The sequence below is a fragment of the Metarhizium acridum genome (assembly GCF_019434415.1).
Source record: "Metarhizium acridum strain ARSEF 324 chromosome Unknown scaffold_13, whole genome shotgun sequence".
NCBI lineage: Eukaryota > Fungi > Ascomycota > Sordariomycetes > Hypocreales > Clavicipitaceae > Metarhizium > Metarhizium acridum.
This window is the reverse complement of record NW_027094016.1, coordinates 995,019-1,016,628: the sequence shown is the minus strand read 5'-3', so window position 1 is coordinate 1,016,628 and position 21,610 is coordinate 995,019. Positions and strand designations below refer to the sequence as shown.

The window sequence follows — 21,610 nt, the reverse complement described above, 5'->3', positions numbered from 1 at the left end:
TCACACTTTTGTCGCGTCTCCCAGATCGACAGCGGTCCATGTCGCAGGAAACGCTGTCGCGTCCCGCATTGTGCTGATACCGATGGATGCGTTTGTGACACATTTCCGCAGGACTGACACAAGCGATGAAAGCCGCCGGTCTGCGTCTCACTATGATAGTGCCGGTGAGCGGGCGCCAAAGCGCGTGAAGCAAGATGAAATCAAGAATCCAGGCCCAGACTCCCCAGACTCTTCAGAGTCTGACCGTGGATATGAGTCGCAAAAGAAGACTAAGCGGGGGCCATACCACAGTGAAGATGCGGATACTTCATACCTGCATGAAGCCACTGCATTTGAGAACGTCCTGCCACCAACACAGACAGATGCCGATGCAATTGAGGAGTATGAACAGACGAGGTCTTCCCAAAAAGAGACCGACGATGATGGGGCTACCGCAAATACCAAGTCTTTGTGGATTAGAGGACGCAGCTCAATATATGTGGATGCCTTTAATCTCGCCCTCGATACAGTGTTGGAAGAAGAATCGGAGTTGTTTGATGAGAAAGAGATGGAAGTTTTCAGGAGGTGGAAAGAATTGTCATACGAAGCACAGTATCTGTAAGTTCTATTGCTATGCACCACTGTGCATGGAGTCTAACTTTGTGGGAGATATGTCCGCCTTTTTCTCAGAAAAACCGCAGCATGGCATCGGTCCAGCCGCTTAGGATACTATTCCGATATTTCAGAGCCAGAAGAGGCCATTGCAGCCTTGCAAGCCATCCAGAAACTGCCAACGAAAAACAGCCAAGACACCGAGGAGCTGGTTCCGGGATTTGACCTTGAGAGGTTCAACTTGGGAGCAAGCTTCACATTTGCTGATGCCTCCAAAGACTACATTAACAGTGTTGAAGAAGCAGCATCGCTTTTGCTCTTGGATGAACTCAAAGCATTGGCCAAGGATGCTAAGATCCAGGGAAAGAATAAGGCAGAACTCGTGAAAGGTCTATGTCGAACGAGTCAACAACAGGTTGGGCTGATGGCGCTTGGATTGAGCCGGCAGAACAGTCGCGATTCTGATGCTTCTATCTCTGACCAGGAGTCTGCTGGATCTTGCAAGAATGGACACCTGAAGCGGCAAAATTCAAATCGAAACGAGCAATTTTTGAGCAAGGTGTTGGCCATTTTGGGACCATGTATTCGCTTGTCTCCGCTTACCTACAAGCTTTTTGAACGCGTACACTTGGTGTTTTATCGATCTACTGAGTGGACGGAGAAATCACTTACGACAATAATCCTGGCCAAGATTGCGAGACGGAATTTCCCAGAGTACATTGTATGCAGGACCTCTACCATATTTGCCTCACGTTTACATCTTTTGGAATTTGAAGCGGGTATTCGCTTGGAGGCAGATGTGGATAACATACTTGAGTCTAACGGAGTTCCTAGCGAAGAGGACTTGCAACGAATTATGGATATCTTTGCAATGGTTTACCCTCGATGGAAGCAATATGTCAATGAGGAGGGAGAGAAGGAGCGGATGGTGTACGAAATGGGTGAGGGTGCCTACCTTAGGAGATTTAATCCTGCGCATTCGTATACTAGGATTATCGTAAAGGCCATGTGGGTAATGGGGAGACGGAAAGAATATGCTCGTGAGTATGAACTCCTTGAGGAATTGTTAGACCAGAACCTGTTTCACTTGTCTCGACGAGGCTCATGGTATCAACGCAAGGCATTGCTGGAGGAGCACTACATGCCCACTGTGCGTGATGATGGGGGGTCTGGGGATCTGGAGCAGCGAAAGAAGCAGTGGAAAAGAATAGCTGTTGCAACCTGTGAATCGGCGCTACAAGACCCGGATTGCCATCTGATTCATCATTATGATCTTCAAAAACGACTCATCAAGCTCGAAAGGAAGTTGCGAATTCCACGTCGATTACAGCATGACTTTGGACACGTCCGGCTGGCAGAACCCCTCGAAATCAATGTCGAAGGAATACAGTTGAAAAGGCCCCCGAGTTCCAAACCTGGCGCCCAACAGGCTTCAACCAAGACCGTTTGGCTGGACGAACTGGATACTGGAGGCGAGTGCAGCGTGGAAGAGATGTGCCTGAGCCACTTCCGTTCCCAAGGCTGGAAGGGATATCACGCAGAAGGGGGAGCTATCCGCACCATCTTTGCATATCTTTTCTACGATATACTATTTCTCTACATACCCAACGTGTTCCAGACGGAATACCAGACCTGCCCTTTGGACCTGCACACAGATGCTTTCTTCGCCGCCAGAGCATCGGAAATCAACCACCGCCTCGTCGAAATAGCCAACGGACAGGGCGAATGGCTCCTCCGACAAGTCTGGGACAGAGAACACGAGCGCAGGACCAGTGTCGTCGGTTTAAACTGGGACTTTGACGTGGACGACATGGCGGAGCTGATACGGTGCTTCAAAGGCAGTGCGCTAGCAGCCATATGCAAAGTCATGGCCCAGGAATACAAGCACCGGGGGGGAGGGGTGCCAGATTTAATCCTCTGGCGGGCAAATGACCAGTCAGCTGAAGGAGCCCCAAGCAGACCGGAAGCACCGAGAGGCGAAGTCATGTTTGCAGAAGTCAAGAGCGCAAACGACCGGCTGAGCGATACGCAGCGGTTGTGGATCCATGTCCTTACTGGCGCTGGTGTTACGGTGGCTTTGTGTAATGCCATTGCCAGGGAGGTGAGAGAAGTGGATTGATTACGGAGTAACTATACACGACGGCAATGAGCACAAACCTTGTGAAGCTGACTGACAATGTCTTGTACGACCTATACTTGCTTGTGCTTGATGTATAGCGCATGCATAATGACGACTCGAGAGTACATTCTGCTTTGCCAGATTCTCCATCGGAGGCTATGCACAAACTGTAATTGTACAGTCGAGCCAGACACATTGGCACAGTTCCATGATGGAAGTGGAGATAATTGCCGCCAATCCGCTGAGAGACGGAATGGTAGCCAAGAACAAGCCTTGCAGAGACCAACCGTTCTTTTGTATCAGACGCTCTGACCTATTGTGTGGGTTAAGCAATTCGCAAACCTTGTTTCTTCTTTCTCTTAAGCACCCTAGCAACATTAACAATACCCAGACAGATACTCGTGAGATGGAAGCGGAGTTGCAGACGCAGCAAACCCATGTTATGAAAAAAACCGTCGCCTTGAACCAATGACAACCAGGGCCAGCAAAACTCCACAGCGAACCATACCACCAGAACCTGTTTCATCACCATGTTCGCTTCATTTCGTTCATGAGCATGCAATGCATAATACTGGCACCAAAAAAAAAAAGCAAAACTATCTGACGTCCCTAAATTTCGAGGAACGCATGTCAAAATATTCCATGATGTTTCTAGCTGTTACATGTACCATTTTTAGAACATTTGTCTAGATGGCCGTTTCAGAGGCCTGCTCTGGGGATTCTCCTTAGCCGCCTGGGTTTTAGGATACTGGACGAATCTAGGACTTGAGGCAAGGAACCCCTGCCACATCACCCCGCTAAGGAATCAGCCCGGGGGTGACCTCGTCCTTCGACTTAGCGTGGGATAAGGAACCCGGAGTTGATGTACATAAGGACCAGACAATATATGTTGGTGAGCTGGCGGAGAAGAGGGTTGGCCCCGCGGGGACGGGGTATTGGAAGATTTGCCGGCATCGTTGGCGTGTTGACGTGGTGCGTTGTGATGTGAAATTAATTTGGGTGAGTGGGTTAAGTTGTGCGTTACTTGTTTGATACAGACGGGGAACTTGGCCACGGCATAGACTGGGACATGCATCGAGATAGGCATGGCGGTTGCTTAGAGACATTCTTGTGAAGACATGATGGGTCTGCATCACGGAAGAGAATGGACGACTGGATATCGTGAATCTCATACGTATAGTGTGAGGAAAAGGAAGGAAACTGCTATATTCAAAAATGTTAAACAGCTGGCCAAATACTAATCGCCACGAGATGTGGAAAAGCGCACAGACTACCAATATCAGAATCACGACGCCAAGTGCAAACTCCTCGCCATGCCTCTGACACACATGACAGGACGGAACCATTCCCTCGGATCGCGGGGCGTTTTCTACCCCGCTCAAGGTCTCATTGCCTCACAAAGCCACCGACTTGCTACACTCGAGCCGAGGGAAAAAAAATTCATTCATAACCTTTACTCCGTACAGAGCGACAAGTTAGCCCGTCGCAACCCCCTCCAACGATCGTCCTCGCATGAACACGGCATTTCACAGAGAGCAGCCCCCCCCCCGCGGCCCAAAAAAAAAAAAGGCCTCAATCACACCTCTCGTCTCTTTTCGGCACTTGAAGAAAAGGCCACGGAGTACACTAGCTAATGTCGTCCCCAGATCGAAGCAACCTCAACGTCTCCATCTTGATAGACGAAAGGAGAGGGAAAAGCATCGTGCTACAATTTTTGCCCCAAATAAAACCTCATCCCATCAAGAAATATCCACACCTCACAACAGAGCATATTTCATATAATTATGCATCTTCCTATCAAAGCCATATATGCATGAACCCCCTTCCCCAAACTTCATCGGCCAACTTCTCCCAGCACAAAAAAAAACACCTAATCCCAGGCTTTTTAACCCATTTCCATTCTCGCGGCATGCATGGGTGCAGTGCTCCCACCCACATCACGGCGCTTAGACCCCGGCCAATCACAGCGCCCGACACCATCGGGTGGGTGACAGGCACCAGGGCGACAGCCAATCAACGGACCAGTCCATTCTCTCTCCGGGCGCTTAGAATGCTGAGGCCCCACATGTCTTCATGGCCTTTCCTTTTTCTTTGTTTCTCAATTCTCCTTCACACACGTATTTATTTCCAGCCCAGCGGAAACCACTTGACGCTTGGGTCTAGTTTTAAGCAGCCGCAGAGCCGGACTGAGGGAAACCCGGACCCTCCCCAATCACAGAGAGTCCCCCTCAACTTTCTCCGGGGGGTGTGCTGGCGCTCGACTGCCCCAGCCTTCCAACCTGGTGACAAGAGGTGCTCGAAAACTCCAAAAGGCAACTACGACCGGGAGGGGCAGAAGGCAGAGAGCAAACCGGAAGAAGGAAGGGGGGGTGAGTCGAGAACTGCAGTGGTGTGGGAGCAGTGATGCTGGCGTCATGTCCACGATAGAAACCTACTTGCACTTGCACTTACTCGATGGGAAGGGGGGGGGAAAAAAGACTTTGGAGAAGGCAGAAAAACGGAGTGAAGCGCCAGCGGGAGAGAAAACACGAGGGGGAGTCGCGGGCCATTATCAGAAAGTCTTTTTCGCCGTCAACGCGCACAACTGAACCCCGTTGTAATGCAAAGGACAACCGCAGCCTAATGCAGAGGCGGCCATCTGATACGTCGCCGCTAAAGGTCAGGAAAAAAACACAACCGGCCAAAAAGCCCATACTTGTTGTCCCTTCTTTTTCCCCCCTCTGATTCCAAGGTCATCCCATCGGTCAGCCGGGACGGACTGAACCGCCGCAGGCAGCGAGCTCGCATGGCTGCTGCCGCTGTCCACTATGGCGACCCAATATGCGACCCTTTGACGACGCAGGTAGGCCGACTACCACTGGCGCCATTGTCGACCCAGTTCGACCGTCGAGACAGAACCGGGAGGGGGGGAAAAAAGAGCGCGAATCGCCGCATTATTCAAAATAATAAGATAACCCAGCAAAGTCCGTATAATGAAACCTGCATGGGTGTTTTGCAAGGCCTCGACATGAACCCCCCCCCTTCTTTTAACCCGCAGAGCGGCAAGAAAACAGCACCGTGGCCGGTACGTACTTCTCCGTGTACGTTTGGAGTTCCCTGTTGCTCTTTTTATCCTCGACCGGGATGGGACATCTGGGCAGAAACAGGACCATCATTGAACTGCAAAATAGGCTGCACGACTATCGGTGCTGGGCAAGTAGGTAAAGCAATGTCAACCGCCACGTCGTTTCTATTAGTCGTGTCTTAGTCCCTACACCCGGCTCGGCCTCGACTATGCGGCCTTCCCGCAATGACCCAGGTTACACAGACCTGTTTTGGCGGCCTAGTACTCCGTACATACACAGACTACGTAAAACGTGTAATAAATAAACAATGTCCATGGCCGGTTCTGATATTCCCTCGGCTGCATGTCGTGAATGCTGGTTACCGCTACCATCTCCACCCCTGGTGGGAAAGGAACTGCTTCGTCCATGACCCGACATGCAGGTGACGCCTTGTTATCTTCACTTATCACAGCTCATGGTTTGAGCGTGACTATGCACATTGACTGCGAAGGGACATTACAATCATTTTAGCGGTATATTGCCCTATATCATCTTTGCGCCACTCTATGCGCCTGCTTGCCTTGCCCCCTCCCCATTGCCCTTCGTCTGGCCCACTTACTACCATCCTTTCCACGCTGTGGTATCGAACGTATTCCGATGTTACCTGTGCAAGGTCAACAAAGATCCTAAGCCAACACTCAACTTTGTAGAAACGCCACAAACTCCTCCCAATCAAAAGCAAGCCTCCCGCATATGCCAAAATATCCCAGAAACGTCCTTTATTGGCCCTCCTCCCGTCCAGCATAAAAAAAGTGAAAAATAAAATAAAATAAATAATAGTCAGAATTGGTGAGAGCCCCTTTGCAATCTGAGCCCATGTGCTGCCCAGGGTATGAATAAGAATAGTAATCCTTCAGCCGTGGATTCAGCTTGCTTAGAGTATTAGTGTCGTACCTACGCGCACAGACATCCAAGATTGTTTTCTTTTTCGCGTAAGTGTCAAATAAGGCAGCCGTTTCCTTGGTCCATGGAAAATAATATAGAAGGAATGGCGACTAGAAAAGGGGGTTCATCATGCGTCCCAAGGGGCCGCCAGCGCCCGATTCGATTGCGTCGTCATTTGATTCCCGGAACCATATGCCAGGTTGTCGTCATAGTTGTCGTCGTAAATCGGATTTCCCGTTGTTATCGTAGTAATTGCCTTGGCTATCTGCAGGCTTTTCATTCCACCTTCCGTCTCTTGCCTCTAGGGGCAGGATCCATGCGTGGTGTGTAAGTGACAGTTCTAGTAACAACTTCCCGTATATGTCGAACGCTTGTGCGTGAAGACGTTTGCTTCTTGTCCGAGAACCGAGCCTTCAATGCAGCATCCCAGTCGAAGACGGAATGAACAGACCTCGCGCTGAAAGGTGAACGGAGGGTGCTTGCGCTCAATGGTGAGTCGATATTGGATATGGCGGGGCTTGGCGGCAGTTTCAAGCTTGGAAATGAAGCTGGACCAGTCGGCGGAGCAGACATTGGGGCTGAGGTTGTGAATGGACTGGGAGGCACGACGGGTGCTGTTGTGGGAGGAGACGGTTTGCTGCTAACAGTAGAGGTAGGTGAGGATCGTTCGGTTTTCGAACGATTTGCTCTTTCTGTCTCTGGATTGCTCTTTGTAGAGTCGGGGCTAGAGTCTCCGGGCGTGAGGGACGGTGAGTTCAAAGCCATTGCTTTCGACAAGAAGTCTGTGTAAGCGGATGGTGGACTAATGGGCGTCTTAATAAAATCCGGCTCTGGCTTAGACATAAAGTTCAAAGCAGAAAGAGGAGTAGCCGTGGTTGCAGATGTAATTTCTGAGGGAAATGTCGCCGTTACAGGCGTGGAGAGCTTCTCCAGCTTGGGCTTTGTGGTAGGCATAGTGAAGGAGAATAAGTATACACGTCGTCGGGTGACACCTCCAGGCTGAATAAAACCCCAGGTTTGGTAGGCTTGCCACGAAGTCGGCGACGAGAAAAAGAGGCCAACGAGAGCAGCCTAAGAGGCGAAGAGATGTTGATGACCTGGGAGAGTCTTGAGGTGGGCGGTAGTCCCGAGGAGCGTTTGATTATAAGGTGAGAGAACTGTAGTCAACAGCGTGAGGCAGTGAGAGGACGACAAGACTGGGAGCGGGAGGGGTGTGAAATGGATCGGAGCAGGCGTGCGTCTTGGTGTTCGGGCCTGTTGGCGGCAAAGACAGCGCCGTGTTTTGGATATTATGCGCCGACGGACTGGCTATTGGTGTCAGATGGGCCCTCCTCCTAGCTTGGACGAGGGTCGCGAGAAGACGACAAGGGCGTCGCGGGCAAGGACACAATTTACGGAGGAGATGTTGTGGGGATCAAACACGACCAGTAGCGCAAGTGTCCTTCTTAACCAAGCGCCGTGTTGCGGCTTTGATTTCCAGGGCTTGGAACTGAGGTGATGAGTGATGAGCGCACCAAGGGAGAGAGTACTGGGGGGCAGCACACAATGTACACTTTCGATGGTCGACAGGGGTGAGGAGGGGGTGTACCGTGACGGGAAGGGGTGGAGATGGAAGGGGTGGTGGTGGGATCTGCCAGACGTATCCTTGTATGGGCTTCTGTAAGCTTCAGACACCGCTTGCTCGGGTGCTTGAGCAGGTGATGGGAGATGCAAGTCTTTGGTTCTCTTCGTCACGCTGACCTGACAGGCGCAAGGACCGCCAAAAAGCCTCGTGGTGCCGGGGCGGCTTTGCTTGCAGCTGGTCGCTGGTCGCTGGTACTGGTCGCTGGAACCGTGCTGCTGCCGAGAGATCTACTGCGTAGCGCTCTTCCGGCCCCTCGAGTCGCACGCGACAAGTGTGATTCGACAAGGAGGCGTGATGGTTGTGAAAGTCCTTAACCTGACCTTGACGTCTTATTGGATATCGATACTTGGGCTAGCACAAGATTCTTCACAAGCTAGTAAGCCGGCAAGGAAGCGTCGATGGTATTTGCCGATGACGATGCTCACAGGAAACAAGCGAGGCCCCAAACTCTGGTTGGCTGGACCGGTTTCCCAATAGGTTGAGACAGATAGCTTTATTCGCTGAGTATTAAGCTTTCTCTTGAACCATTCGTAAGCCCCTGGCGGATAGAATACGAGGAGCCGAGAGCCGATTGGATTGTACCGAGGAGTATAGATGGTCTGATGGAGATGGAAAAGATGGGTAGTCTCCGATGTAAATCTGACAGAGTAACCTTGGCGAGATATCGTCTTCGAAGTTTATTGGAGAGATGTTGTTGACGGGTTATAAACTAGAGGCGGAGCGGATGTTGTTGATTGTTCCAGAGTATGTATAGAAGAGAGGTTGATGAAGCGATGCGGGCGAGACGGGACAATATTTTGGTGATAGGAGCTCGAGTGCTGAAGAGGAGACTCTATTTACTCGTAGTGGCGTAGGCCTGCTGTTCGATAGTTTCTTAGTTGGGAAAGAGAAACAAAAGAATGAAAGGATGGGCCATTATGATAAGTTCTTGGTTATACAGCAGAAACTTGGACGACATCAGAGTTGTTGATGCGGGAGCTCTTGGCTTTTTTATCCTTCTCCATCCTGCGTGTCGGCGTCCTAAGTGCACTGTAGCCGATGGGCTTCTTTCCCTTTCTAAAAGTCAAGTCGTCAAGAACAACCGTGGCACCTTCCAAGGTAACAACAGCCAGCCAGACGTTGCCCGCTCGTCTTGCACCAGTTGACGCCTTTCGTGTCCCCCGTCGTTCCCCTGCAGCCAGTCGATACAGATGAACCTTGGCATTTCTCGACTTGGAATCTAACCTCTGCTCTCCGCCAAACATGTGCAATCAACCATGCGGTTCTCATGGACGGTGCCGCTGGCCTTTCTGATGACCGCATCCACTACGGTAAGCCTTCGAAATAATGACCGTCGTTTTCTTTCGTATGCTTTACATTTTGCATGCGGGCGTGGCTGACCGGACCCTAGGTTTCAATGCATCCGTTCGTTGACATTGGCCAATCTTTAAGGCGGTTAAGGCTGGTCCGCATGGCCATTGTTGTGGCTCACGATTACCCACGATCTGACCAAGGCCCCGTTCAGCGAGCCCGCCACCATCACCGAGCGGTTCGTGAAGCGTCATCTTGGTCCAAATTACCCCAAGTCTCTGATTCTCAAACCAAGGACTGCATGTCACACTCCTAGCTAACGAGCGCGCGGTAGTGTGAGACCATCGATTTGGCCCGTCCATTGCCTCTTTTCGTCCAGAATTCGGCCGTCCCGTTTCACACCTCTCGCAGGATATTTTCAATGTACCTTATCTGTGTCCCGTACAAAGCGCATTTGCACAAACGCAGTACATGACAATGGTGTTCGTTCTGGTCTTCCTGGTGGAAGGTGCCTTTGCAGGACAAATGGCCTCGACCTACCCTTCCAATCCCTGTCTAAGTGCCGCATATATTCTACTAATTGAAACTCTTGACGCCTGTGAACTAACAAGTGATTGAAGGTCATCAGCACCGCTGAGACCGAGAATGTCATCATCACAGGGTCGTGACCCAAATCCCGAATACAAATTCATATTACACCCATGAAAGGTGCTCGCCGAGCAGCAGCGTGCAACCGACGGCTCCTTTACTTATGTTGGGGGCGAGTGTCCCATTAGATGGTTGTTGTTGTTGCATGGGCGTCCGAGAGCCATCGAAGGAGCTCGCCACTGGACAGACAAGTCATGGACAGTCGTGGATGCAAACCAAGCCGACAGACCAACCAACACTGAGCAAAGAAAGACTTGTGCCTTAGTGGTCCATGGTTTGCTACTCTACGTGTTGTGAGGGACAAAGAAGCAAGAAATCGAGCCGCATATCGAGCGGTAAACTTGCCTTCCCATCTCGGAGCGAATAGTGGTGGATAATACTGAGGCTCTCGGGAATCATCTTTTTGTGTCGATGTGGACGGGCTTGGGTTGTCCATCTGCATCGAAGCACTTACAAACAAATATTGGGAAGCGTCTTCACGCCCATTTGCACTCGGTTGATGCCCAAGACACCACCATCCAGTCCCCATACGTCCAGACCCTCCCCCTCATTGCTGTCATCCTGTCATGACAAGCCACGATTCCTGAGGGATCCCCATTGCGGTAGGTTTCCCACGTCTAGTCGTTCGCGGGATTACCTGGTGCATTGACATCGCTCTCCATGGATCAAACATCGCGCGTCAATGGCAGATCAGATCTATTTTCCATCATCGTGCTCTACGGGCATAACGTCAATCTGACTACGTCGCATGTTGGTGGTGGCTGTAAGTCATATCAACTGGGCTCCCCTGACTAAGCCCACAACAAGTCTGATAGTTCGATATCAGGCAGGGTAGGACTGAGATGAAATAATAGGTAGCAGAAGATAAGCAAAGCAGCATCCGACAAAGTTTGCGTTTTCATTTCCGTTGATGAAGATCATGATCATCGTGTTGTGGTAGTTGCCGTGGCTGCCGCGGCTGCCGCGGCGGCGGCGGCGGCGAATGCTTCTTGGAGAATTGCAATCCGACTGACAAGGCTGATGTATTGTCATCTATTTGGGAGGAGCTAATTATTTGTCAGTTGCCTTTACTTTGGCCCACAAGTTCCTGCTGAAGGAGTGACGTATACTCCAACACGCCCGACAGACGAGGCCCACGGCTGGATGTGTTGCGCATGTGGGATATATTTCGTGAGAAACTCAGTATTATCAGCTTTACCACCCACTTTGTTCCGATAAGAGGTATTTCTATCCGCGAACGATTTGAATGTTGACATGTAGGAGGACTATTGATATTTTGCATAGGTAGGAGTCCAAGATACATCTCGAGATAACCTACGCAACCTGAGCGAAGGTCCTGATTGGCAGGGTTCGGATTCTTCGCGTACTTCAAGTTACAAGACTTCTAGATGAGAAAGGTCACAATGAACAACCGTCGATGATTTTGCATCACTGCACCTAAGTTTTGGACTCAAGTTTCCATTTGTGTTAGCGTTGGCTGGTGAGAGGAAGCCTAGTGGAACTCGGTGAGGATAAAATATCGGATTATCACACTAACTTATAGGCACAAAGCCTTTTTTGCCTTGCATGTGAGTTCTCACTTTGGATTGGCGATACTGATACTCGGCAGCGTCCTTGTCTTCGAAAAGGGATGGATTCACGGCGCCATTATGCCGTGAGCCTCGGCCAGACCGAAGTTGTGTTTGCCTTCGGCTGAAATATCGGTATAAAACTCATTAACCAAGACTTATTAGAAGCATGAAAAAACAAGACTTCTGATGTTCAAGGTAGCGGTCGCATCGAGAAGACTGCTTGCGTCGAGTTGGCGATACCCTCGGCGCATTCCTTCGAAAACCGATTTTATGTTCGATATGCACCAAGTTTTAATAAGTAACAAAGCCGTGCCAAAACGTACTTAACAGAGGGGCATATATATCCGAAGGCAAGCAATCTGACAATTTAATTTCGAAATATGTGTCATCAGAGAAATACCTCACTTAGCCCGTGTTAACAGATATAATGTCAAAGCGGGCCTGTTCCCATGATACAACTGGTAAGTCAATAATGAAGCACTCTAAACAACTCTGAGATCTGTTTCAAACAATCTGGGCTAATTATGCTTAAATAAACATCAAACAGATCATGATTTGGATTGAATCAAGGCGGCTGGTAAAGAACCTTGACATCTAGCTGTTTTTGGCGGCGAATCAGACTACACAAACTACCGCCCATGTCAAACGGCCCGTGGCGGCAACACCCGTCATTGAGGGTCAAATGAGAAGCCAGGATTCGATACGTCGCGCGCCAACATGCTCGCTCAAACATGTTTGGCTCAGGCTACAGGCTAGAGGTTGTGTGTGATTAAGATGCATACTCGCCGAGAGCAATAGGGGGGCTGCAACATTGGGAGTGAGCTAACGAACAACAGGCGGTGCGTGCCTCGAATCTCGCACACAGCGATGTATTTTCAAAATATGGACGCGCGGGGCTGAAGAACAGAACGTTCAAGTTGATGAGCATGCAATAATTTCTCGCAGAATGCACGTTATACGTCGGGTCGACGATAATTTTGGATTTGGAGTCTGCACAAGTCAGGGAGACATCAACAGGCAAGACGTTGGACGTCGCAGGAGATGTTCATCATGAATCTGATATGGTAAAAGACGATACTATTATTACTTGCGGCTAGACAGACGCAGTCAATCTTGATATGACAAAGATCTTGCGCTACCCTGCATGGCCACTCTCAGTCACGCCGCAAAGAGCTGGATGCAAGCGCTGAGTTCTGCTGTGTCAACTCATAGTTGCCTACGGAGCAACACTACTACTTTATGGCAACGAGCCAATACACAGCCGGCAATTAATTGACACTTTGCAGCTGCGCAAAAGCAATTCTCGGTAATATGAAATAGCGTTCCTGCCCCTGTTAACTCATACTGAATTTGCGCCTCCCAGATGCCCGGCAGCTGGGTGTCGTGAGAACACGAGAAATCCCGTTTCCGGCCCCAGCCAGTAAGAGTGACCAGAATCCTAGAGATGTTCTGGCCAGTTACGTGGACAAGATGACCGTCTGAGTGACGGGATTTGCGGTTGATGCCTTGGAACTTGGCCCACGAGCCAAGGTATGGCCAGTAGTAAGCGGCGACCATGCAACTCAGCTGCCCGACGGCGCACTCCATAACTGGTGGCAATCATGTCTCATGAAAAGACATGCGTTAGCACGGGACGAGAGAAACCGCATCCTGGTCGCTTTGCATGATGCTGTTGCGCTCGGTTCTGTCGTGGACATATCGAGGAGACCGACCGAAACATGTTGGAAAGGCACGAGGCTGGTCCATCATGCCCCCGCTTGTCGAAACCGTAAAGATATTCTGTCAACGGTGAGGCATACGGAGTAGTTACTAAGGCGGCTTCTCCAGCTTCACCGACTTTTTGTGGCATCCTTAGCTTTCACGCAAAAGACACATGCCGTTTCTCAGGTACCGGGTTCTTACCACGACCTTTGAACGATAAACGGAATTAGCAAACAGACTGATGAAAACATACACTCAACACTTCTGTTGTTTTCGCACGCTGCCGAGATTGTATGTATTGTAGAGCGGCTACAGGTGGCCAAGTTCCGCGCATGATTCCATCACCACGACCTGGTATCATGTCCCCCATCACATTGCAGTAATAAGGGTTGATCCAAAAACATAGCACTGTGATGACAGATTGTCTTTACTGTGTCTATACAGTGCCTAAATGCAATCATGCACTCAACCTGCCAACACACACAGGCGAAACGGGAAAGCTCTCGGACTAATTTTAGCCTGGAGCTTTTGGCAGGGGTAGAGCTGGTCAGTCAGAGGACAAAGTTCTCCGTACTCATGTGTGCTCGTTACGGAGTGGTCAGTAGACCAAAACTTTAGTGAGTGATAGCCCTGCGAATTTTCTGACCAACGGGCCAAACTCAGCCTGTGTGCGCCTGTCTTGGTCTAATGTCGTATTATGCTGATGCCAGCTCAGCGACACATCAAGAGTCAGCCACAATAGAAACAACCTATTCATTGTTCTTGCAGGGTGACTGCGGTGAACGGGGAAAATTGCAAACGAACATGTTTCCACGACCCTCTTTGCAAGCCAAAGAAGTGGGGGTGCAAATACCTGAAGCATACCGAGTACTCCGACTAACGGAGTAGTACAAGACCTCAGTGTGTCCAAAAGTTGGGGGCTGGATCAAAGGATCATGGTGAGGAGGTGGGTGGATGACGGACAAAAGCTTGCGAGTACTGCGTACTCAGTACAATACTGCATCCATCTCTATCCCCAGACATTGACCGTGGCCCGTACACTGATTGATTACCTACTAGGTGCGGTAGACGTCACGAATACAACGTCTCAAAATACGCCGCATAATCAATTAAAAGTCGCTCGTACGGAGTACAACGAACGAGAGAGCCAGCAGAAGAAATGTACTTTTGTCACGGGCGGCGAAGTGCGGGATGTGAACGAAGAGAGCGTGCGGCTGTGAGAGACAAAAAGGTTTGAGACAGAGGCGGGCCTTGTGTATGGTGGGGCCAATGAGCTGCCCGACAGCGCAATACCTTCGGAGTTCTAGGGCCGTCAATTCCCTCTGGTATTATTGAGGACCATGTCGAGTAACCACGGCAATTAGGATGGATGGAGTACTTGTGGCCTACGCCGGATTTGTAGAGGGCTGGTGGATGGCCCCGTGGCTGTGGTGGTTGATGAGTCACGATTGCTGGCTGCTACTGACGGGATGATGAGGGCTCCTTGGACGGCAAACTCGAACGATGCAGAGCAGAGCATATCGAAGACACGACTGATCCTCCCTGTCGCTTGTGTGAAAAAAAAAAAAAAAACAATGAAAATAAGAAATAAAAATAAATAAATAAATAAAAAATAAAATAAGACAAAGAACCAAAAAGAGTGCGAGCAATTTGATTGCGCTGGAAAGTGCCCTCTGCATCCTCTTGCCTCCCGAGACCTTACCTACCTACTTAAGTACCTAGGTAGGTACATACATACCTTAGGGTGCCCCGTAGGTACGCAAAGCACCTTGAACAGGGGGTGACCCATCTCATACCTCAGTTCTCATGGTCTCGTACCACCTATCCTCGTGGAGCGGGTCCATATTGTGCGAAGAGCGGAGCATGGCGAGAACATGGTACGCATGGGAGCTACGGAAGTGCTACTGTGCTGCGTTTGAGCAACCTTGTCACCTCGTTGCTTGTCCAAAGTGCGGGAGTGGGAGCCAAGAAGCGTGGGTGGGAAGCCCGGCCCATCAAAGTATCTTAGCCACCGCTCGCAGACATGTGGGGCAGCTCGTCGTTCGAAGAACTTGGATGGTAATGGCAGCTGTGACATGGGAGTCTTCAGCACAGTCTGGACCAATGGACCATGCGCCAGGGTGGCCCGGGACACGCAACACTATTGAACGTGAGGAGGGACGAAGGGTGATGGACCATCAAACAGCCTTTTTAATGCTTTGAGTCGGGCAGTGAGAAAAAAAAAGACGAGCAGCAAGCTGGCCATGTCCCGCAGTGGGAACCGTGACTACGAAGTACTCCGTACTAGACTGAGACCCAAAACCTTACGCTCCTCGCATAATACTATGGCAAAAAGCTCTCGGTCATGTTCGCGAGGAAAGTGGTCCGTGCATCACGTCATCTCTTAGCAAATCAACAGTAAAGTCGCGCAGCCAGCTACTGGTCAAGTGGGTCTTGCGTACGGGGCCCACTGACCCGCTGAATCAGCCAGTAACAAGTGTTAAAAGAGGTCAGGGCCCCCGCCTCTGCAATCAAATCAAATCACATTCTCGCATTTTCCCTATCGTCCTCTCTTTGACAGCCAGCCATTCAATTCCCTCTCACACAACAGCCAATCAATCCCACCCAACGGCTCTTTCATCGTCCACTCAACGGCCACCGCTGTTGAGGTCGCACCAAAGGACAAAAGACCAGTTGACACACCAGACAAGCAAGACCTTGACATCCTAACGCGTCTGGCCCCCCCTTCCCTTTCTCTGTGGCACAACCAGACTCACCATCGCCGACCGGAGCACCAGAGAGTGTGGACTTTGTCCTGGACGCTCCAGCCATTCACAGCAACTCGACTATCTGTCGAGGTGTTCGGTACCCCGTAATACTTGGTACCTCTATTCTATCAAGGCCCACGATCCGCATGCCCGCTCGCCGCCCGTCTCTTGCGCGCGCCCCAACGTCCAGTCAGAGCGAGTCTGCGCGAGACAAAAGGGAAATAGAGAGTAAAGCTCGAGCCAGTTTGCGCCAACTAAACCGTTCGTCGGCGGCCATTTAGCCTGTCATTGCAACCGGCTCAGACCAACCCGGCGCCTGTGTGAGAGCCATCGACGACTAACCGCCTCGCGCCTCTCTTCATCGCTAGCGCCGTGCTGGGAATAAGCGGTAGCAGGTTCGCGCAGCATCGAGCCCTGGCACCAGAACACTTGCGCCTCTTCAGCCCAGTCGAGCCGCAGGTTTGGGAGGTGCAGCGCCGGCACCAGGTCCAGGTTCTGAGCCTCAACAGTCAGACTTACGAGGCACCTGCCTACTTTAAGGTAGGTGGTTTCTGGCTTACTGGCACAAGCAGACACCGGCTTTGACGTACAGAGTACTTGACAGCGCTGGCTACACGCACTGCGCACTCGCATTCACTCTGCGGCAAGTACAATTTTCAAATTTCCTCTTCTCAGGACTGCGCCGCGTCGCCGCCCGCCCCATTTGCATCCCGCACCGGTTGTGCACCTCAACCCCTTATTATTATTTTATTTTATATTACTCCATTCTATTCTATTCTCTACTTGGTGGTGTGCCTTGACCGGGCTGTTTGTCTGCATCGGCCATCTCCACCAGGGCGGCGTGGTGTGTGTATGTACGTACATACTAGTTATTGCTCCCCGCCTCCTCGGACATCGGCAGCCTTGTTACCGGAAACCGGGCGGCACCTCTCCAATAGACTCTCGAACTAAGAACTGGAAACGTTGGGACCTGGGAAATTGGGAACCCGGCTCCTCTTCTTCCAGCTCTCCACCACTCGACGTCGTCGAGCTCTGTCCCAAAAACCGCCCACTCCCTTCTCCTCAGCAAATCAGCTCCCGATTTTTGCGCGTCGCCCATTCGACCTCATCGCAGCTTCGTGATCGCAAAAGGCCTATCATCGTCGCCATCATCCTTTTCGCCCTCTTCATTGGCCGCTTTTGCCATCAGGTGACTGCGCATCGCTGCGCGTTTTGACTGTCTTTATTTGAGTCGCTATCAATCAGAGCGCAAAGAGCTTCGTCGCGTCTCAATCGAGCTCCGTCATTGAGCTCCGTCGCGCCATTGCAATAGGACACGGCTTGTGTCACACGGGAAACAAGGTATGCGCAGTTGCGAAGCTTCCTCATTATCATTTCAACAGAACCACCTATCAACCGTTGGCGCCATTCTATTAGCGTCAATCCTTGCGTTGTTCTTGGTCTTGATATCCTGCCCGCCCGTTCGTTTGCCCATGTCGCCGTATACCTGACTGCGCGCTTCTTTGCCCATGTGCTTTTCCTGCTTTTTCCTTTTCCTTTCCTTTTGCCGCTTTTACTTGATTTCTGTCTACACATATTTCGCCCCTCACTCGCGCAATACCTCGCATTTTGTGCGCTCGCATACATCATATTGCCGTCTTCGAATCCGAGGCTGCGAGAGCCTTGTCGACTGGTACACTCGCCATGCGCCTGTACCATCGCTTGTTGCCCGCGTTGTTACGGACGCGTCCAGCCTCACTAGCATTTGCCGTAGCAGCGATTGCATCCCACGAGCAGTAAAGTTGAGACGAGCAAGCGCTCAACTCACACATCACCTTGGGTCTTCTTCCTGCCATGCTACCTCGGAGGCAGCTCTTGTGCAAGGTACCTACAGGTCTTTACAAACTAAAACAAGAAGCATTGCCTGCGTTCACACCACCACCCAGAAAGAAACCCCCTCCCAAACACTGTCAAGATGGGATGAGTCAAGTTACAGCTCGGCCAACAATATGAAGACTACCAGCAAGATAGCGCGTGGCGTGTTTCTCGCATCAGCCTGATGGTTTTTGCGCCGAGGGCATCGCATCTTATCTTCACGGCCACTGATGGTGAGCTGCTGTGGTGCCGCACGAGCAATCCAGCCCTCGGGGTATTGAAGGGAGTCTTGCTCGTGACATGCCCATCTATGCGACCACAACCCTCGGCCCTCGTCATGGCTTCTGATCCTTTTGTGGCAATCAGTTGCTCGCCTGGCATCCCGGAGGTCCTGCGATGACCGCTATGACTGCATTGCAGTCTGGTTGTCGGCGCAGTTGGGCTCGGTGTACCTGGGTAGTGCAGTCTGTCCCTGGCTTGCATGAGGGGGCTGCCAACGCATCACAAGTGTGGCCACCCAAGCTTGGCTAACAACACTCTGTCTGCTCTCCCCCAGCTCTTGTTCATACCGAAAATTCACTTACAACATCCTTGGGGCGTCTTTTTGTTCTTGTACTTGCTTTTCGTTTTGCCTGTATACAGCGTAGCTAACGGCGGTGGTTGGACAGATTCTCGTCTTCTTCTGGGCTCCTGCGGCTCATCCTCAAGCAGACGGGTTTGCTCATCTATCTTGCAGCAGCCCGCGCCTCTCCCGCCTTTGAGGGCAACAATTTTAAAAGTCGAACTGTGGCTTTATTTCAGGCCGCTTTCCCTTGACTACGACGTCAATCTGCAGGCGCCTCTGGCTGACCCTTGGAGGCCACCATCGCCCTGAATTTAATTTTCGGTTTGGCACTACGTCGTCTTGCCAGCTCACACACCCTCTACCGGAGCCTTGGGTGCCTGTACAGCCAGCGGTTTTGCTTGCGACTGACTGCCTGCCTTATCCAAGTGACGAAGGTCCTTGCCGGGGAGTAACCGTGCCCAATTCAGACCCAAGCAAGGCTGTGCATTTTAAGCAGCTATACTCGCCACAGCGTCGACCCGTCGCGACTATTCGTTATCTGCTCTCGAACCCTCTTTGCTTGGCTGTCCTGTCCTTAAGTGCTGCTTGAGGGCCCTCCTTTTCTAATTCGTTCCCCCACACACACGCTCGCGTCATTCTCATCAAACGTCCTCTGGTGGGCTCCGTTACCCAGTTGACGCCTGTTCAACCGTTGAGCACTTAAAACACCAAACATGTATCAACCACAGTACGGCGTGCCGCAGCAAGGCATGCAACAAGTTCCATATGGCATGCCCGGTATTCAGGCCGCCGCAATGGCTGCCACAGCCGCCGCCTCCGGCTCAAATTACCCCTACATGCACTCGGATCCCAGTATGCCTCAAACCTCACCAAGAATGGCGGATGGCTCCAAGAAGGACAGCCGCCAATCACCAAGAATGAATAACATGTCGCAAATGCCTCGAAGGATGAGCCAAGTTACAAGTCCAGGTATGCCCAATGCCCAGGGCATGATGAACCACGCCGCAGGAAGACCAGTTGCGCCGCCCCAAATACCGCCTGGGCAAGCGATGCCACACCCTCAATCGCCTGAAATGCCTGCTGGCGGTGCTGAAGAGTCTCCTCTCTACGTCAACGCGAAACAGTTCCACCGTATTTTGAAGCGCAGAGTTGCCCGCCAGCGACTAGAGGAGCAACTACGACTCACATCCAAGGGCCGCAAGCCGTACCTTCATGAATCACGTCACAACCATGCTATGCGACGGCCTCGTGGCCCCGGCGGCCGCTTCTTGACTGCTGAAGAGGTTGCTGCCATGGAGAGAGAAGCGAAAGGAGAAGACGGAGGCAAGGTCGAAGGTAGCGACAATGCCGGCGACAAGCCGACAGAGTCTGTGGGAAGCAAGCGCAAGTCTGAAGCCGAGGCCCGATCGCCCAACAAGAAATCCAAGACAGACACGCAAAATTTAGAAGAAGACGCAGCAGAGGATGATAGCTGAGATACCGGATGTGTTTTGGCAACGCGGGAGGAGGACCGGCAATTGTTTAGCAGCCTATATATTTCACGACGTCATGATGGCAGAAGTATCTGTTGCACCGTCCTCTTTTTCTTCTACTATAATTTCGGGTATTTTGAGCAGCTCTTTATTTTCTTAGTTTGCTTGCCCCGTCCCCCCTTTTTCTGTGTGGGAACTGGGTGTTTGGCAGGGCCGCAGATAGCAATGCCCGTGGAAAGGATATCTGATTTGGGATATCCTGTTTGTGACCTCTGTGTAACTTAAGAGTTGGCGGGACACCAAGACTTGGAACAACTGGTGGCGAAAGGCTGGATTTGCTTTAATTACACACATGGACTGGCAACAGCATACCGATGCTCATCGTGGAAGGGATGGGCGGAAACTTGGGATTACGGGATGGTCAGAATGCATGGATGAATCGAAACGATGGATACCCTTGTTCCCCGTGTCTCTCATTCTTTATTGTCTCTCATTGTCTCTCTGGCTCTCCTTTTCTGTCCTTCTCTCTATCTACCTCAACTTTTTCTCTATCTTCACTATATTGTTAACCATTTCTTGTTCTTTACACTGAGAAGTGTTCTCTTTCTGTTTTTATTTTTTTTTTCCAAGGATGCCCACCTTTTTTTTTTGCCGCTGGATTGGCAAAGCGTCTACGAGGAGCATGGCTGGTGTGCATTACGGCTGGCTAATGGCCAGCAAGCACTGGTAACTTGGAATGGGCAACCAGGATTGGAATTCTACGAGGGAGGAAGAGGAAAAAGATGTAAAAAGCGTTCCCCCCTCCCTCCCCTCCAAAAGGTACAAAATATGGTTTCCAAAACAACACAAAAACAAGAGACATGCCGAGCAAGCTGGAAAGAGAAAATGATGTCAGGACACGTTCCCGGAAGAAGAAAAAAAGGGGGGGGGGGGGGGAACCCCTTTTTTTGGGCGATGTGATGGATATAGATTCAACTAGGGTAGTCCGTCACCGGATATTACCGTGATATCAGTTGCTGTAAATTGATTTCTTGGTATTTTTTTATATTACGAGGTGGCTTGTGACGACGCTTGCTGCGTATGATTAAACAATTCAACGAATCGTGTCTGTGTGTATGCAGGCATTCGGCGGTAGATGGATGCATGTTGCATTGAGCGACATGTAGTGCCACGAGTATAATTTGGGGAGCGACGAGAACAATTGGCCAACCAAAATGAGGTGTGAGAATTCGACCAAAGGGGTGTTTGGGTGTCGACACCCGGTGGCAGCAAATAGAATCAAGGCGGATAGGATGGGATGGATGGCCCTCCGTCATGGCCCCCATCCTGGCCCGGTCAGCCCGTCAACCCGTCAAACAAGGGGATGGAGGCGGAGAGACAAAGCCATCGACTGGTCGATGCCTTCACTCGGCGACCTGGGTTCGAGGTTGCTGGATCCG

At 51.0% G+C, this 21,610-nt stretch overlaps 7 protein-coding genes across 7 annotated transcripts; 2 read left to right on the top strand and 5 right to left on the bottom strand.

Annotated features, from left to right (window-relative positions):
- Positions 1–5: 5 nt before the first annotated feature.
- On the top strand, positions 6–4,000 carry J3458_002898 (uncharacterized protein). Its single transcript, XM_066117461.1, has 2 exons — positions 6–597; positions 649–4,000. The coding sequence occupies exons 1-2, from the start codon at positions 83–85 to the stop codon at positions 2,708–2,710; spliced, it is 2,577 nt and encodes an 858-aa protein (XP_065977247.1). The 5' UTR covers positions 6–82; the 3' UTR covers positions 2,711–4,000.
- Positions 4,001–6,975: 2,975 nt separating this feature from the next.
- Positions 6,976–7,653, bottom strand: J3458_002897 (uncharacterized protein; the record flags this gene model as incomplete). The annotated part of the gene is made up of 1 exon (XM_007816291.1): positions 6,976–7,653. One exon carries the CDS (start codon positions 7,651–7,653, stop codon positions 6,976–6,978), a length of 678 nt encoding a protein of 225 aa, XP_007814482.1.
- A 1,602-nt stretch (positions 7,654–9,255) lies between these two features.
- Positions 9,256–9,567, bottom strand: J3458_002896 (uncharacterized protein; the record flags this gene model as incomplete). Its single annotated transcript, XM_066117460.1, has 1 exon — positions 9,256–9,567. The coding sequence occupies one exon, from the start codon at positions 9,565–9,567 to the stop codon at positions 9,256–9,258; it is 312 nt and encodes a 103-aa protein (XP_065977246.1).
- Positions 9,568–10,385: 818 nt separating this feature from the next.
- On the bottom strand, positions 10,386–10,790 carry J3458_002895 (uncharacterized protein; the record flags this gene model as incomplete). The annotated part of the gene is made up of 1 exon (XM_066117459.1): positions 10,386–10,790. One exon carries the CDS (start codon positions 10,788–10,790, stop codon positions 10,386–10,388), a length of 405 nt encoding a protein of 134 aa, XP_065977245.1.
- Positions 10,791–16,065: 5,275 nt separating this feature from the next.
- On the bottom strand, positions 16,066–18,991 carry J3458_002894 (uncharacterized protein). Its single transcript, XM_066117458.1, has one exon. It carries the CDS (start codon positions 17,976–17,978, stop codon positions 17,466–17,468), a length of 513 nt encoding a protein of 170 aa, XP_065977244.1. The 5' UTR covers positions 17,979–18,991; the 3' UTR covers positions 16,066–17,465.
- J3458_002892 (uncharacterized protein) lies at positions 18,992–21,601 on the bottom strand. The gene has a single exon (XM_066117457.1). The coding sequence runs from the start codon at positions 21,494–21,496 to the stop codon at positions 21,170–21,172; it is 327 nt and encodes a 108-aa protein (XP_065977243.1). The 5' UTR covers positions 21,497–21,601; the 3' UTR covers positions 18,992–21,169.
- On the top strand, positions 19,413–20,174 carry HAP2 (Transcriptional activator; the record flags this gene model as incomplete). The annotated part of the gene is made up of 1 exon (XM_007816290.1): positions 19,413–20,174. The coding sequence occupies one exon, from the start codon at positions 19,413–19,415 to the stop codon at positions 20,172–20,174; it is 762 nt and encodes a 253-aa protein (XP_007814481.1).
- Positions 21,602–21,610: the final 9 nt, after the last annotated feature.